This window comes from Sinocyclocheilus grahami, unplaced genomic scaffold, assembly GCF_001515645.1.
Source record: "Sinocyclocheilus grahami isolate Dianchi unplaced genomic scaffold, SAMN03320097.WGS_v1.1 scaffold484.1, whole genome shotgun sequence".
Classification (NCBI taxonomy): domain Eukaryota; kingdom Metazoa; phylum Chordata; class Actinopteri; order Cypriniformes; family Cyprinidae; genus Sinocyclocheilus; species Sinocyclocheilus grahami.
Window position 1 is genome coordinate 746828 of NW_015505663.1, and position 17500 is coordinate 764327.

The following is a 17500-nucleotide window of genomic DNA, read 5'->3' on the forward strand; positions in this document are numbered from 1 at the left end:
CAAGCTAGTGTTAGAGGCCTTTTTTTGCTTTTTGTTAATTGTATAATAAATATAAAGAAAACAAATAGAATACAAAAAGAATAAAAAGAATAGAGAAGCTAGCGTTATTTTTTTATTTTTTAAAGAAAAACAAGCAGTTAGTAAATAAATAGAGTACAAGTCTAAAAGGGGCAAGTATTTTTAAATAATATAATTAGAATAGAGAGTGCTAGAGTTATAGGGTCAAACAAAGATAGAAGAGATGTGATTTTAGCCGATTCTTGAAGATGGATAAGGATTGAGTTGGGCAGGTCATTCCACCAGGAGGGAATTTCTAATGTAAAAGTCTGTGAAAGTGATTTTGTGCCTCTTTGGGATGGCACAATAATGTGCCGTTCACTTGCAGAATGCAAGCTTCGAGTTGGCACAAAAGTCTGAAGTAATGAATTTAGGTAAAGTTGTGCAGAGCCAGTGGTTTTGTAGGCAAACATTAATGCCTTGAATTTTATGCGAGCAGCTATTGGTAGCCAGTGCAAATTGATAAACAGAGGTGTGACGTGCATTCTTTTCAGCTCATTAAAAATGTATCTTGCTGCCGCGTTCTGGATTAATTGTAAAGGTTTGATAGAACTGGCTGGAAGACCTGCCAAGAGAGCATTGCAATAGTCCAGCCTGGACAGAACAAGAGCTTGAACAAGGAGTTGTGAAGCATGTTCTGAAAGAAAGGGCCTGATCTTCTTGATGTTGAATAAAGCAAATCTGCAGGACCGGGCAGTTTTAGCAATGTGGTCTGAGAAAGTCAGCTGATCATCAATCATTACTCCAGGGCTTCTGGCTGTTTTTGAAGGATTTATAGTTGATGTGCCTAACTGGATGATGAAATTGTGATGAAACAATAAGTTTGATGGAACCACAAGCAGTTCTGTCTTGGCCAGGTTGAGTTGAAGGTGATGGTCCTTCATCCAGCAAATAATGTCTGTTAGACAAGCTGAGATGCAAGCAGCTATTGTCGGATCATCAGGATGGAATGAGAGGTAGAGTTGAATGTCATCAGCATAGCAGTGATATGAAAAGCCATCCCAGACAGCAACATAGTGTTGGCCCAGATCAGGCCGGGATCTGGGCCGAAACTGGTTGCTGGCTAGGATGTTTCTGAATGACAGAACCTAGTGATGCCATGTAGACAGAGAAGAGAAGTGGTCCAAGAACTGAGCCCTGAGGCACCCCAGTAGCTAGATGGCACGACTTGGACATCTCACCTCTCCAAGATATCTCGAAGGACCTATCTGAGAGGTAAGACTCAAACCACTGGAGTGCGGTTCCTGAGATGCACTTTGCCAATAGGGTTGACAGGAGAATCTGGTGGTTAACCTTGTCAAAAGCAGAGGACAGATCCAACAAGATAAGTATTGAGGATTTGGAATCCGCTCTTGCCAGTCTTAGGGCTTCAACAACTGAGAGCAAGGCAGTCTCGGGTGAATGTCCACTTCTGAAGACAGACCGGTAAACATAAAGATAGTATATTTTAAATATGTGTTTAATGGCATCTTTTTACTAAGTAGTAACTATTATTAATGAAGGCCAGTATCACTGATACCAATATTGCTTTTGACGTCTCTATTAAATGCATTTTCCCTCAATTGTCGCCAATGGTTATAGCAATTCAACATTACAGTATAATTGAAAGCCATTAGTTTTTAGCATTTAATAAGCTTTGAAAAATATAACTTTAAATTTAAGTGAACTTAAAACAATCTTCAAATAAACCATAAATTGCAGAGCAGTGAGCGATTTCTCTTTTTCTTTTGTTCTTTGATTTACATCAATGACACAAACTGCAGCAGGCGCAATGCCTCCATTGCGATATGATTGGATATGACTGCTAATGTTTGGCTGTGATTGGTTCATGCGATAAATCCCGCCTCTGTTCATGCGCATTCACTAATCAGTCTAAATAAAAAATATAATGGGAAGACAAATTATAAAAAATAAGTAAACAACTAACACACTTAGATATAACCACCTTGTTATGTCAAAATAAATCTTAAAGGGTTAGTTCTCCCAAAAATTAAAATTCTGTCATTAATTACTGACCCTCGTGTTGTTCGAAACCCGTAAGACTTTCGTTCATCTTCGGAACACAATTTAAGATATTTTTGATGAAATATGAGGGCTCTCTCGCCCTCCCATAGACAGCAAGGTAACTACCACGTTTAAGGTCCAGAAAAGTACCAAGATGATCGACAAAGTAGTCCGTGTGACATCAGTGGTTCAACTGTAAAGTTACGAAACTACGAGAATACTTTTTTTGCGCAAAGAAAACAAAAATAAAGACTTTATTCCACATTTTTGTCTCTACTGCGTCACTTGTAGATGCGCGTTCACGACAGTATCATGACGCGAGCGTGTGGCGGCGCTGACCCAGATCGTTATTTTAGTTTTCTTTGCGCAAAAGAGTATTCTCGTAGCTTCGTAACTTTACAGTTGAACCACTGATGTCACACGGGATGAAATATGAGGGCTCTCTCACCCTCCCATAGACAGCAAGGTAACTACCACGTTTAAGGTCCAGAAAAGTACCAAGATGATCGACAAAGTAGTCCGTGTGACATCAGTGGTTCAACTGTAAAGTTACGAAACTACGAGAATACTTTTTTTGCGCAAAGAAAACAAAAATAAAGACTTTATTCCACATTTTTGTCTCATGATATCTCAGTATCATGACGCGAGCGTGTGGCGGCGCTGACCCAGATCGTTATTTTAGTTTTCTTTGCGCAAAAGAGTATTCTCGTAGCTTCGTAACTTTACAGTTGAACCACTGATGTCACACGGACTACACCTCTGGCTTGCTTAGTTGGGGACACTTCATTTCCAGCGTTATCGTTGACTTGATTGCACAGATACTTTTAAACTGAACTGAGCTGGATGATGACATCACTGAATTCAATGATGAACTGCCTTTAACTGAAAAATGAGTGTTTACTATTGTCATTTTGCATTATTGACACTATTTTCCTAATTAACGCTGTACAGTTGCTTTGACACAGTCTGTATTGTTAAAAGCGCTATATAAATAAAGGTGACTTGACTTGACTTGATGGGTTTGGAACAACATGAGGGTGAGTAATTAATTATAGAATTTTCATTTTTGGGTGAACTAACCCTTTAAATTTGCATGAAAACATGATCTGTGTGAGTTTTAGTGGGTAATCAGCTTGCTGAAATTTAAAGTAAATCTCGGTGTCTGTGACCAATATTTACAGAGCTCTGATGACTGATGATCTGAAAACTATTAAACTATTAAAAAGAATAGCCAAACATAAGTTCACAAATAAAATCTATTGTTTAAATTGTTACTGCCTTGAGTTATTATTTTGGAATAAATGTAAAATTCTTAAAAACACTAACTTAATGAGATTCATACATGGCTTTAATAAATAGAATATTGATTACATTGTTAATGTAAAAATATAAATAGATTTATTTTTCTTTTCTTTTTTTATGATAGGGTAAGTAAAGTAATGTTAATCTAAAAAAAAGAAAAGAAAGGAAACTACATGCACTCTTGTAAAATGAATTCAGCAACATACAGTAAGCTCACCACCTAGTGGACATATCTCCTCATATATAACAAGCAATCACACCTAATTAGATATTCAGAGATCAGCATGTATATATTCAGCAGCATTTTGTTGTTGTTGATGATTAAAAGAAACCAGTTTCTTTTGAATTGAATTGCCTGAGCTTGGTTTTGTTAGAGAACAACACTCCCACACAAGATGCCACAAGGTGCTTCTTTGGTGTTTTGTCCGTTTTGGAGCTAAACATCTGTGATTATCATCAATTACTGTTAAATGGAAAACAGCTGCCTAAAAATATACCTATCTGCATGACTCTGCCAAACACTGAGGAGTTGTCCACTGTGCTGCAGTTCCAGCGGCGGTTGCGAAACTGGTATTGGCACTCCCGGATGCCTGTCTTGGCGCCCTCTCCAATGAACTGCATGTGATCTTGGTACAGCTGGCAAAGCTTCTTCTTACATGGCTTTAATAAATAGAATATTGATTACATTGTTAATGTAAAAATATAAATAGATTTATTTTTCTTTTCTTTTTTTATGATAGGGTAAGTAAAGTAATGTTAATCTAAAAAAAAGAAAAGAAAGGAAAAGAAAAGAAATAAAAAAACTTTGACGACTTTGCCTCCTAATTTTACAACACCACTGCACGTCACTGATATGTATTATTTTATATTATATTATATTATATTATATTATTATTAAACGAACCTAAAATACCTAAAAGGTAGCTGCAGAGTCTAAACAAGAGAAATAAGCTTAAGAAAACAAAACAAAATAGAGAGAACACAGCAGATTAGTTTGACCATGTGTGCAAGTTTAGATGAAAATGACTAATCTTCACATAGTTACAGCTGTCTTACCCTCCGTCCTGCCTCATTGTTATGAAGGTTCATCAGCAGTCTTGCACTCTCCATAGAGCCTTTGGTGAAAGTTTTTTCCCGTTCACGTGCATCCACAAACTCCTTGCTGAAGCGATATCCATAATTGAGGTTGTCACCACAGCCGCCCCACAGCCAGTCTCGTGGCAGATCTTTAGGTCTCGCTGCCCTGCTGCAGCCACAGCTCGACAGCTCCCCCTCTCTGCAGGCACGGCTCACTGCATTGACCACGCCAGCAGCACTGATAGCGTACGTAAATGCTGTCTCTCTGCTCCCTGGAAAAGCAAACAACCACCACAACAAATTCACATTTACCTTTTTTTATTTGCTTTCATTAGCAACAGTTTATTAGTAAATCATAATCATTTATTCCGTTTACCCTAACATATTTATCCTAGGAACATTGACCAAATCTGAAAGAATCTTAAGAATTGCTGTTCTGAAAACCTGTCTTGTACATTATGTAGCATCGCTTTAATGTGTCAGAATTTAAAAAGAGAAGGAACTTCAAACTAGTTTGAAGGAGCTTCAAACTAAATAGACATATGTAGGTCCGATATGTTTTTGTTTTAAACCATAAAGAAAAATTTAGGTGCATCACAATGATGTGCTGGTACATGCACTCTTGTAAAATGAATTCAGCAACATATAGTAAGCTCACCACCTAGTGGACATATCTCCTCATATATAACAAGCAATCACACCTAATTAGATATTCAGAGATCAGCATGTATATATTCAGCAGCATTTTGTTGTTGTTGGTGATTAAAAGAAACCAGTTTCTTTTGAATTGAATTGCCTGAGCTTGGTTTTGTTAGAGAACAACACTCCCACACAAGATGCCACAAGGTGCTTCTATGGTGTTTTGTCCGTTTTGGAGCTAAACATCTGTGATTATCATCAATTACTGTTAAATGGAAAACAGCTGCCTAAAAATATACCTATCTGCATGACTCTGCCAAACACTGAGGAGTTGTCCACTGTGCTGCAGTTCCAGCGGCGGTTGCGAAACTGGTATTGGCACTCCCGGATGCCTGTCTTGGCGCCCTCTCCAATGAACTGCATGTGATCTTGGTACAGCTGGCAAAGCTTCTTCTGACCTTTAGACAGTCCAGCTAGTTGACTGCACAGCGGCTGTCCTCCTATGATATACGCTTCTGGTATCAGGAGGGGATTCATCGCTAGAGACCTGGAAGACACCCCATGCACAAGCACACAAATTTAGTGATGATTTTTGTATATATGAGCAATATCACACTTGTAGCCATGTGATATCGCTGTATATCAGCATGGCTGTGATTCCACAATGCTATAGGTAATCACAGCCATGCAGATATAGAGCGATATCACATGGCTACGAGTGTGATATTGTGTTTGTACAACAGTTTGATGGCACAAGTGTGTAAATAAATAAGAAACAACCGTCTTAAAAAACCTTTTTGTGTGCAGAACTACAGTACTACCTTCCTCAAATCTTAAGTTGACAGTTTAACAGCTGAGCCCAAACCTCTGTTGCTAATTCAAAAACATAACTTTAGAACTAGTAATGAAGGAACGCTGATTTGCTTCTTTGCAAGCTTATTGTATTATGTAGATTATTATGACAGAGAGATGGACAGAGTGAGTGTGATTACCTGCATCTGATACAGCATTCATTCTTCAGCTCAATCTCATATTCACAATAAACATTAGTTTGAATGTCCGCTGAGGAAAGTCATATCTTTGTCATAGTATCCTTTCAAATGTTAAAGAAGACATATTATGCCCCTTTTCACAATATGTAATATAAGTCTCAGGTGTCCCCAGAATGTGTCTGTGACGTTTCAGCTCAAAATACCCCACAAATCATGTATTACATCATTTTGAAAATGCCTATTTTGAGTGGAAGCAGAAACACGCTGTTTATGTGCATGTCTCTTTAAATGCAATTTTGTGTGCAGAACTACAGTACTACCTTCCTCAAATCTTAAGTTGACAGTTTAACAGCTGAGCCCAAACCTCTGTTGCTAATTCAAAAACATAACTTTAGAACTAGTAATGAAGGAACGCTGATTTGCTTCTTTGCAAGCTTATTGTATTATGTAGATTATTATGACAGAGAGATGGACAGAGTGAGTGTGATTACCTGCATCTGATACAGCATTCATTCTTCAGCTCAATCTCATGTTCACAATAAACATTAGTTTGAATGTCCGCTGAGGAAAGTCATATCTTTGTCATAGTATCCTTTCAAATGTTAAAGAAGACATATTATGCCCCTTTTCACAATATGTAATATAAGTCTCAGGTGTCCCCAGAATGTGTCTGTGACGTTTCAGCTCAAAATACCCCACAAATCATGTATTACATCATTTTGAAAATGCCTATTTTGAGTGGAAGCAGAAACGGCTGTTTATATGCATGTCTCTTTAAATGCAAATGAGCTGCTGTTCCCCGCCCCCTTTTCCAGAATAGAGCTGTGCCATTATAGCTTGTACCTGCTAAAAAACATCTGTTTTGGTTCTGATTATCATGTTTATCATGCTGAAATTATACGTTTTAAACCATATTAGTTTAAACTTCAGATATAAGGTTTTCTGATAAATAAGAAACAACCGTCTTAAAAAACCTGTTTGTGTGCAGAACTACAGTACTACCTTCCTCAAATCTTAAGTTGACAGTTTAACAGCTGAGCCCAAACCTCTGTTGCTAATTTAAAAACATAACTTTAGAACTAGTAATGAAGGAACGCTGATTTGCTTCTTTGCAAGCTTATTGTATTATGTAGATTATTATGACAGAGAGATGGACAGAGTGAGTGTGATTACCTGCATCTGATACAGCATTCATTCTTCAGCTCAATCTCATGTTCACAATAAACATTAGTTTGAATGTCCGCTGAGGAAAGTCATATCTTTGTCATAGTATCCTTTCAAATGTTAAAGAAGACATATTATGCCCCTTTTCACAATATGTAATATAAGTCTCAGGTGTCCCCAGAATGTGTCTGTGACGTTTCAGCTCAAAATACCCCACAAATCATGTATTACATCATTTTGAAAATGCCTATTTTGAGTGGAAGCAGAAACGGCTGTTTATATGCATGTCTCTTTAAATGCAAATGAGCTGCTGTTCCCCGCCCCCTTTTCCAGAATAGAGCTGTGCCATTATAGCTTGTACCTGCTAAAAAACATCTGTTTTGGTTCTGATTATCATGTTTATCATGCTGAAATTATACGTTTTAAACCATATTAGTTTAAACTTCAGATATAAGGTTTTCTGAGCGCACACATCCGAAGCACACGCACAGAAAGCGGCTGTCACAGCATGCGAGTACTAAACTAAGCTCTCATTCACACACAAGTTTACGTTAAAAACACACGAGTTACAAAAACATTTGGTTACGTCAGTGAAGATAAACAGCTGGAAAAGAAATCGGATGTTTATATTAGATCTGTGTGGCAGCAGCAATATACAGTAAATAAATCAATAAATCCACTGCTCTGTTGTCTCTGAGGCTGGGACTCTAAACAGTGTTCTGTGCTTGTCTGTGCAGCCAAAGACAGAACTGTTAGCATGCTTTGCTCAAACTTTCACCATGGCATTAGAACTGGTACACCATTGTCGCTTGCGAAAACACAATGATGGTGGCGGGGGTGTAAACTTACAGATCAAGAGGCGGTAATATTATAATGAGATCCCTTTGCAATGTCACTAGGGGAGCGAAATCAGATGTGCTCGTTTTTTCAAAGGCTTGCAGAAAAAGTCTTGCCAAAACAAAGTTACTGGGTTAATCTTTTTCACATTTCCTTCTTTGGTAGCTGCACCGGGGACCTGATTATAGCACTTAAAACCTGGAGAAGTCAGATTTTCATGATATGTCACCTTTAAGGGGATTTCCCACCACGACAATGAACAATGCATTTGTTTGCTGTATGTTGTTGAAAGTAAAAATAATTTCCTATATTTATTTACTTTTAATTATTCCTTCTTTCAGTTTCTTTCAATATAAAAGTCTTTACTGTTTACTCACTCATAAAGACAGTCACTTGTCGCCATCAATGTAACAATGTAATCATCATCACTATGTAGGGTCAAAAATAATGAAAGACTTCTGCTTTCCTGTCCCAAACCTATCTTGAGTAACAAAAGGGACATTTGGAATTCCTGAAGGCACAGAGGTCCTGATAGTGATTAAGGCCTGTAGGCCAAGATGTGTATACATTGGGGGTCTACTAATTATTAGACCTTTTGCACAGTAGGTGAAGCTGTAATCTGCTGAATGGTCAGTTTGAATGTCTCACATTTGGTTTTTAGTCACATGGTCATGGAAGGGATAAAAGAAGATTGCAAATGTTGCTCTGTCTCTGTCTCTTTCTCTTTGCAACCTCATTTCTTTGCTAGCACTCTCTTCTTGGGGCTCTGCCTTCTCTCCCTCTTTTTCTCCGTCTCTCTATAACCCCCTCTCTCTCTTTCTGTCTCTTAACTAAGGTAACATTTTACATACATGCTGGGCATCCTTCATCTATTTATAACCAACTCAAGTGTAACCATAATAACGAAATACTATTATTAAACCATTTCAATTATAAATTATGTGCTAACTAGTCTTGATTCAGCATTAACTTTGAAGTGCTACCTACTGCGATACAATATAGTCACTCAATAGCAACGCTCTCCAACATACAGTATTTAGCTATTCCAACTGTGCTTATTTCAGTCAAGTGGCAGTGGGTGGTAATAGACAAGAAATGTACAGTTTTATACCATCGTGCTGATATCATTTCTTTAGTCATTCAGCAATCCCACAGCCTGGACCACTGTAGGGAAACCACCCTTACAACTAACACACAGACCTGTCTCAATACCAAATACTAATATTAAATGATATTACTATTATTTATATAAAATGTTATTTATTCAACATTAATATTTAATAAACAAAAATGCCATTATAAAAGTTTATATGCAATTCAGTGAAGAGTACAAAGGCAGCACTCTGATACAGCATCGAAGTTACATAAAAATACAGTTATGAAACTTTGCTCTCAGTCAAAACTATTTGCTCTAGAACAAATAATAGATTAATGAGATGAAAGAGTGCCCATTGGATATACTCCGAAATGAATTATATCTCATGTTTAACTGCTAGAGACATTAGAGCCAGCAGCAAATTCCAGAAAAGCTGGCTGAGATAAGGCTTTTCGGTTACACTTTACTTGAAGGGGTGTGCATAAGACTGACATGACACCTTCATAATCATGGCATGACACCTACATAATTATGACATGACACATATCATGAATATGAAGGTTTTTTTATGCATGTTTATGACAACAGTCATTAAGTGTCATTCGCTCAGTTATGTAATTTTTAATGCAAAGATGACATTGTTTGAGATGTCTTTGTTATGGGCTATGGTTAGGGGTAAGGGTAGGGGTAGGGTTAGGTCAAATAATGTCATATTTGCATTAAAAATGACATAACTGAGCGAATGACACTTAATGACAGTTGTCACAAACATGCATAAAACCTCCTTCATATTCATGACATGTGTCATGTCATGATTATTAAGGTGTCATGTCAGTCTTATGCACACCCCTTCAAGTAAAGTGTTACCGGCTTTTCTCAGGGGGCTCATGAGCACTGAATGGCCGCTAACGCACTGGAGATCACATTTCACATTTTTATTAATAAACAGCACATTTGAAGTTTAAACAACTGCATTCTCACCAAAAAAACAAAAACAACAACAACAAAAAAACACCTCTTCAAACTACATTCTGTGACACAACAACAGTATTATTTCAAAAATTATAGTGGATTTGTGCATCCACCATGACAGTCGCTGTGAGAAATGCTACAAGTGGAGTGATACAAACGGTGAAACGGTAGTGATGGGTGCTTTTGAAGCACTTCTTCGTGACGCTTCAAAACATTTGTGAATCATTTGTTTCGAACCAGTGGTTTGGAGCATGTATCAAACTGCCAAAGTCACATGATTTCAGTAAACAAGGCTTTGTTTTGTCATAACTGTTTCAAAATGTTTCTAAATTTCAATGGTTCGTTGCTAGGGGGTGATGATGCCAGTGAACCCATGAATCAATGATCACACCAGCAGCAAACCTAATCTCCGATCAGTTTAAAAATGGTCAAATATTTTTAATGAGACATTTGTGTCTCATTAATTAAATTAATGAATAATTAAAAGGAAGAGTTGTAGTTAATAGTCTCTTATTGGCCTTTTTAGACAGGTCTTGGGTTTGTAAAAGCTGTTTTATGCATGTGTAGAGTTTTTGTTGTATTTTTATGTGGTATTTTGAGCGTTTCGAAAAAGTGAATCAGTTTTTCATCCTGAAATTCAGCAGTATGAGGAAGAAATGGATCCTCACAGACATGTTGCACAACGTATAAGACATACAGAGTTACACAAAAAAACAATGTTTCTTGAATGAATGAAACCCATACATACTATGATGACTTTGTATTTTCAAATGTATTTTTGAAAAAACACTACATACCACCATGAGCTAGCTTCCACAAACACTTGCATAAAGAAGGCACAGAAGGTAATGGTGACCGCTCCGTGTCGTGAATCCATGATTCCACCCCACCCCGAGCGCATCAACTTCAGCTTGAACAACATTCTGACCTGAAGAAACAAGATGACGAGTTATATTTCACACAAAGCTCAGCTGTTACTCTGTGTGCTAGTGGAGACATTTGAAGAATGTGTTTATCTGTGCAAAATGAAGAAAAGAAAGAGTTACAGCTTATATCTGCATAATAATTTTGATCCAAGTTACTATATTGTGAAAGTTAAAAACACCACTTTGTATATGAAAAATTGCAGTCCTTTAAACAGAGAGAGCCTAACCTGAGGGAGGCTTACAATCTCAATGCATAATCTAGAAAGCCTGTCTGTGTATCGCATATTTATATGAGATATAAACATAAACTCTATAAACATGAACCCCAAAACATCCCTGTAGTTTAGACACACCAGTCTAAATAGCAAATTAAGATATGACATGCACAATTGAAAATGCACAGCAATTTCTGTAATATTTTATTTATTTACTTTTTTACCTCTATTGCTGCTATGTAACTACCCTGTACAACCTGTTTGCACATTCTTCTCTTGTACATTCCTGCTCATCTTAATATTTATTAAGTCTACAATATACTGTCCTGCGCATTTTATTTTATGCTTATTTTTTTTATCTTACTTTTTCCATACCTATATTTATATATAATTTTCTTGTGTTTGTATTCTTTAATAATTGCTCTGTCCATGGAGCGGACCTGACTTACATTTCACTGCTGGTCATATATTCTCTATATATAACCATGTATGTGAAAAAATAAAAAATCTTGAATCTTGAAATGCAGACTATGAATTTATATATATTATGAAATAGACATCAATGTCACATCAGTGCGACAAAGGCTGTCCCTCCTCCAAATGTGTCCTTCGTGTCCTGGGCCATGAAGGATACAAAGAATCGATCCTTCAAGGACCAGACTATCCCAAGGTTTATTATGTGACGACAGGATTTTTATTTAATTATTAAAATATTTTTTTAAGACAATATTTTAAGACAATGTTACAGTTTCAAATGTAAATATTGAGCTTCATCTTACTTGAAAACACTAAAAGTTTACTTTTCTCACTAAGATGCGATTTTATAGGTAGTTTATAATTTTTATCATATACATAATGGACCAAGGTGAACATGTTTAGACAGTTTGTGAATCCTGTTTTGTTTTCAAACAGTTAAATATAACAAAAAAAAGTACAGTACAAACTTTACTGTCACTCATGATTGATAGGTGACAAGAATAATCCCCCATAAGCTAGATGTCCCATTTAACACCTGCAGCCGCTGAATTGGGACACAGCTATAGAAAAACATTTAAGTAAATGCAATAATTTCCAAAATAAAATTTGATTATTTATATATAGTTGTTAAAGGGGATCTATTATGCAAAAATCATTTTTATAAGGTGTTTGAACACAGTTGTGTGGCCGCAGTATGTAAAACAACCAGGCTATAATGGTAAAAATCCACCCACTCATTTTATATAATCCCAATAAATCATAAACAGTCTCTCAGAACAAGCATTTCCAGATTTCTCCCTACGTTGACATCACTGTAGGGAGAAATCCCACCCATTTGTGATGATCGCTGCCGAATTAGCACAGATACATGAGTGAGAAGCAGCAGTCTGCCATTACTGTTTTCTTGCTGCAGCTGCTGGAAATACAATGTCAGTGCCAAAGAGGCATTATAAGTGTCGTGTGTTGGAATGCACCAACGAACATAGGAGTCTCCATAGACTCCCTCCATCTGAGCCGCTAAGGACACTGTGGTTAAGTTTTATTTTCGAAGGAAATGTCCTGGAAAAAATCGATAAAGTCCTATATGTTTGTGCCAATCATTTTACGCCGTACTGCCTCACAAACAAGAGTCAGTTCAACGCTGGATTTTCACAAAGGTTGATTCTGAAAGAGGGATCAATACCAATGCTTTGTGCACGAACGTCATCTCCAGACAAAGTAAGTATCACACGTCATATTTTGTTTTCCAAATTGCCTTTCTGAAAGAGTTTCTTGGCAATTTGTAAGGCTAATTTTTGCTAAAGCTACCATTGTTTTCACTGATGCTGCCTTCATGTGCTACCAGAATGATCAAATGTGGTAGTTAAAAATTGCTTATGAAAGCAACATATAAGGCTGTACACAGCTACTGAGAGTTTCTGACATTTTCAGTGCATAAGTTTGTCCTGTTTTGTTGTTGCCGGTATGCCGGAACATGAGCTCTTGAAGCTCTGCCCTCTTCTGAAAAGGGGGCCGGGAGCACCAGTGTTTGCCTCAGTTAGTACAGACCTGGCCAAGGTTGCATCTGTATGATTATTTCTCAATAGCTCTGTTACCCGGAGTTCTAGCAAGGCTTCGACAAGATGGAATACGCCTGTTGCTCATAGCCCCTTTGGTTCTTGGACCTTATATCTTTCCTAGATTGTGCTCCATGGAAAATTCCCATCCAGGAAGACCTTCTATCTCAAGTGCTGGGCTTTATTCACTACACATGGCCCGAGATCTGAAAACTGTGGGTCTGGCCCCTGAGGGGGACCACATTATAGACTTTGGTCTCTCAACCGTGGTTGTTGAGACCGTACTAAATACTAGAGCCTTCTCCGCAAGGAAACTGTTTGCCCTGAAATGGCAGCTCATTCCGTAACCTCATCCTGCATAGATTTTGCCCCTGGACAGGCCAAAGTAATTCTGCTCCCTAGACAAGAATACATTCCGAAGGTGCCCTCTTCGACCACTCAGCCAGTTGTACTTCAGGCCTTCTTCCCTCTAGAGCGGCATAAATCAAATCAACTTTTGTTATGCTTTGATGGACGCAGCAAGGGTACTGCAGTCACCAAGCAGTGTCTATCGCATTGGATCACATACGCAATTTTCCTGGCCTATGAGGCACATGGGTTGCCTTTGCCTCTAGTACTTTGCCACTCAGGGTTTGGCACCTTCTAAGGCATTCTATTAGGGTATGCCTTTGCAAGATGTTTGTGCTGCAGCAGGCTGGTCCTTTCCACACACATTCATATGGTTTACAGTTTGGATACAGAATCATCCTTGTGTATATTAACATTCCCATAGTATCAACACCAAGGCACAGTGTCAAAGTTCGATCCTAGGGGAATGTCTCCAGGTTACATATGTAATCCTGTTTCCCTGATAAGGGAATGAGACCCTGCATCTAGGGATGCAGCAATTAACCAATTTCACGATTAACCGCGCTTTAAAACGTCATGGTTAATTCATCGTAAAGGCTGCGCTACACTGAGTCTTTCTGTTGCACGGAATGGAACTGTTGCAACTTGCACAAAACAAAGTTACACCAGCCGTGCACCAGCTTAAAGTGCCATGCTTATCAGAGACACATCGGCTACTACACACACTAGATTAACTTTGACAGAGGGACCAAACAACGAAGCTTTATTTCCACCAGAGAATGCCTTTTGGGTATTAACATTTTGGGTACACCAAGTATGACGAGGGCATCATTTAAATATTGCTGAAAAAAACTGGTGCTAAAAGAGCGAATACATAAGGAATAATGCACGGCTAGCTTTGCATTAAACCATTTTAATGCACGGCATGAAGAACCACCTGACGCAAAGCTATGGCTCGTTAGCTTAGCATTCTGCCCGCTTCAGATCAGACAGAGAGGAAATAGTAAGGTAAGGTCACATTTATTTGAATGAATGAATTATAATATTTAGCTACTTTAATTATTCAATCGATCGAGACAATTTTTCATACTCCTGAATGTTTCTGTGTGTGTGCAGCATGATCTCCAATCTCACAAACCAAAATAATAGACATGATTTTCTCAGGCCACATGTAAAATCAGATGAAATATTAAAAAGATTATTAAAATTAGTATGTAACAGTAACAGTTTCCCCTGGGGGATAAACAAAGTAAAAATGTGTCTTGTATTAATAATAATGCTTCATTAACATTAACATATTATTAACATATTTATTATCCCTGTTATAGTATTATTTATGTCAAAGACCAAGAGGATTTTTTTTTCACCATGTTTCCAAGTCCTCTACCTCAGGTCCAAAAGAAATGTAGAAATAATGTACAAACTGAAAACACTGAATACTTTTGTGATCTATTTTCATTTGTTATTTTCAAAAGGGAAATACTGACATGGATATTTACAAAGCAGAGGTCACCTTTTTTAATTCCAATGGGAGAGATTAACTTGTTGTTTGTCTTTATTATTATTTTGTACTGTATTATTTGGTTACTGTGTTATTTCTGTTTCAAAAGGAAGCAATAAATAACACTTTCAAATCTAAAGAGTGTTCATGTGATTTTATGCATAAGTAATGTTGTGAAATGAATAAATGCATAATAATCATGATAATCGTGAAACCGTGATTATTCCTCAGAGTCTACCAACACTATCTATAATGGTTGCATCCCCACCTGCATCATGTCGCCATACTTCAACATGATTTCACTTGTGTTTCAGACACCGGCACACACTGGAAGTGTACCAATAGTGTCAACACAATGATGCTGCATCTTGTTCCCTTCTCAGAGGACCAGGATGACATACATAACCCGGAGACATTTTCTATAGTGAAGGGCAGGGTGCAAACTACGGGGGAGCAAGGGGGAGCTCAGCTCCCCTTAATAAGACACGGGCTCCCCTGAAAACGTGATTTGTGAAATTTTGGGGGGTCTCAAAAAATATTGACTATGTTATTTTGACGTGCAATTTCAGTTTTGTGTAATGTGATCATCGTGGATTATTATGGGTAAAATTGCAAAAATATCATTCATTAATTCATGCATGATGGCGATTTAAACCTAATTCACTTCAATACAGAAAACTATACATGCTATTCTTGTCATGAGCATCAAGGTGTGGGGGCGCTGCAGTGCAAATTCCACTCATGTTTAGTACATGTTAACTTAAAGATTCGTAGAAAAAATATAAACGTTGGACTCTGGTCGATTCTGTGTTAAGGTAAGGCATGTTATTCGCAATTATGTGTTGTGGCTGGGTTGTTATAGGTCTGCGTGACTCTCGATGTTTTAGGCCTAATTGAACGGAGGGGTAGCCTGACAACGAGTAACTTTAACCGTTGTTCATGTGAACTCAAAGACAGCCTGATGCTTTGTTTATAGACTATTTGTGGGTGGCTGCTTGTTGTTTCACCTATCAATTCGTGTTGATAAAGTATAATAGTGATTTATCCTATATAGTGCTACAAGTAGTGCATACACTTGTAGCTGTTATGTATCTTTGTAAGTTATTCTTTTGAGGCACGCGCAAGCACACGAATTGACTGTGACCCAAATTATAAAGTAACCTAAGTTAAACTGTGTACAAAATGTTTCACTCAACCAGCATAAACCGCTTCCTAAATAAATTACTTTTATGAGCTTTTATGAATTAAAAAATATAAAACAGAAAAGCTGTCACCCAGTATTAAAAAGTGTATAATTAAGTTCTACCACAATAAAATGCAAGCTCTTACATGAAACACGTCTGTCCTACTTATTTTAATTTTTTCAAAGCAGACCCACTGCATAATTCACAAGGCTCTTTTGTTGTTTGTTTGTTTAGTTTTTTTTTGGTAGATGAGGTGTTAAAGTAAACTCATTACATCTTTTCAAGCAAAACCAGACATTTTAAGAATTTCTGCAACTTTTTTAAGCTACAACTATACCTCTTGTATATACAAACACTGTTTTATCAGTTTCAAAAACATTCAGATGGTACACTGGCAAAATGCCTTCTTGTTTCTTTCCTGTGTTCCCATGAAACAGTAATTCTTAATTCCAGTTGTGAGGCACATGTTCTTTTTCTCATCCAGTGAAGTCATACACAGATAGATAACTTTCTTAAAATTAAGAATAAGATAAATGTCAAAATTATGAAAGGAAGTAAACTTGTTTGACTTTTCAAAATAAATATTTTTTTTACAATATATGAAAGTGTAACAACAATATTGTAGTATTGTACATCTCTTTTACATATGAATAATAGTACGCTAGTAAGGAAATAAATAAAAAAAAGAAGCAGCACAGGTTAATTCAGGCAGTAACACAATAGGAGAAGTTAGAAATACAAAAACGTATAAAACATATCATGATTTAACAATTTAAAGGGGTCATATGATGCTTTTTTAAAGATCATTATTTATAATATGGGGGGGGTCTCGTTCAAAAATCCAAATTTGAAATAAAGGATTTAAAGGGTGTCCAAATATTCTCATAATAGGAAAGTTTACACACACACATATATATATATATATATATATATATATATATGTTTTGCATCTTTTCCATCGCTAAACAGAAGGACCTGGTATTGATTCACAATAGATGGCCTTTTTCACTTTCTTCCAGTACAAAGCTATTAGACGCTTTGCTTGGAGTGTACATGTATCAGTTTACAAGTGCTGCCACAGTATACAATAATCTCAAGAATAATTTCCAAAATAAAACTTCTGACTTCATGGGTAGATTTATAGATACCATCT

At 37.1% G+C, this 17500-nt stretch overlaps 1 protein-coding gene across 2 annotated transcripts in view; it reads right to left on the reverse strand.

Annotated features, from left to right (window-relative positions):
• LOC107553896 (protein Wnt-5a-like) overlaps nt 1-17500 on the reverse strand; it is a 24427-nt gene that overhangs the window by 3214 nt on the left and 3713 nt on the right. For both annotated transcript variants that reach the window (XM_016236247.1, XM_016236246.1), the window contains exons 3-5: nt 10938-11068; nt 5379-5626; nt 4420-4712 (exon numbers count right to left, since the gene is read on the reverse strand). In XM_016236247.1, coding sequence (XP_016091733.1) covers nt 4420-4712; nt 5379-5626; nt 10938-11062 — 666 coding nt within the window. In that variant the 5' untranslated portion in view covers nt 11063-11068. The remainder of the gene's footprint in view (nt 1-4419; nt 4713-5378; nt 5627-10937; nt 11069-17500) is intronic.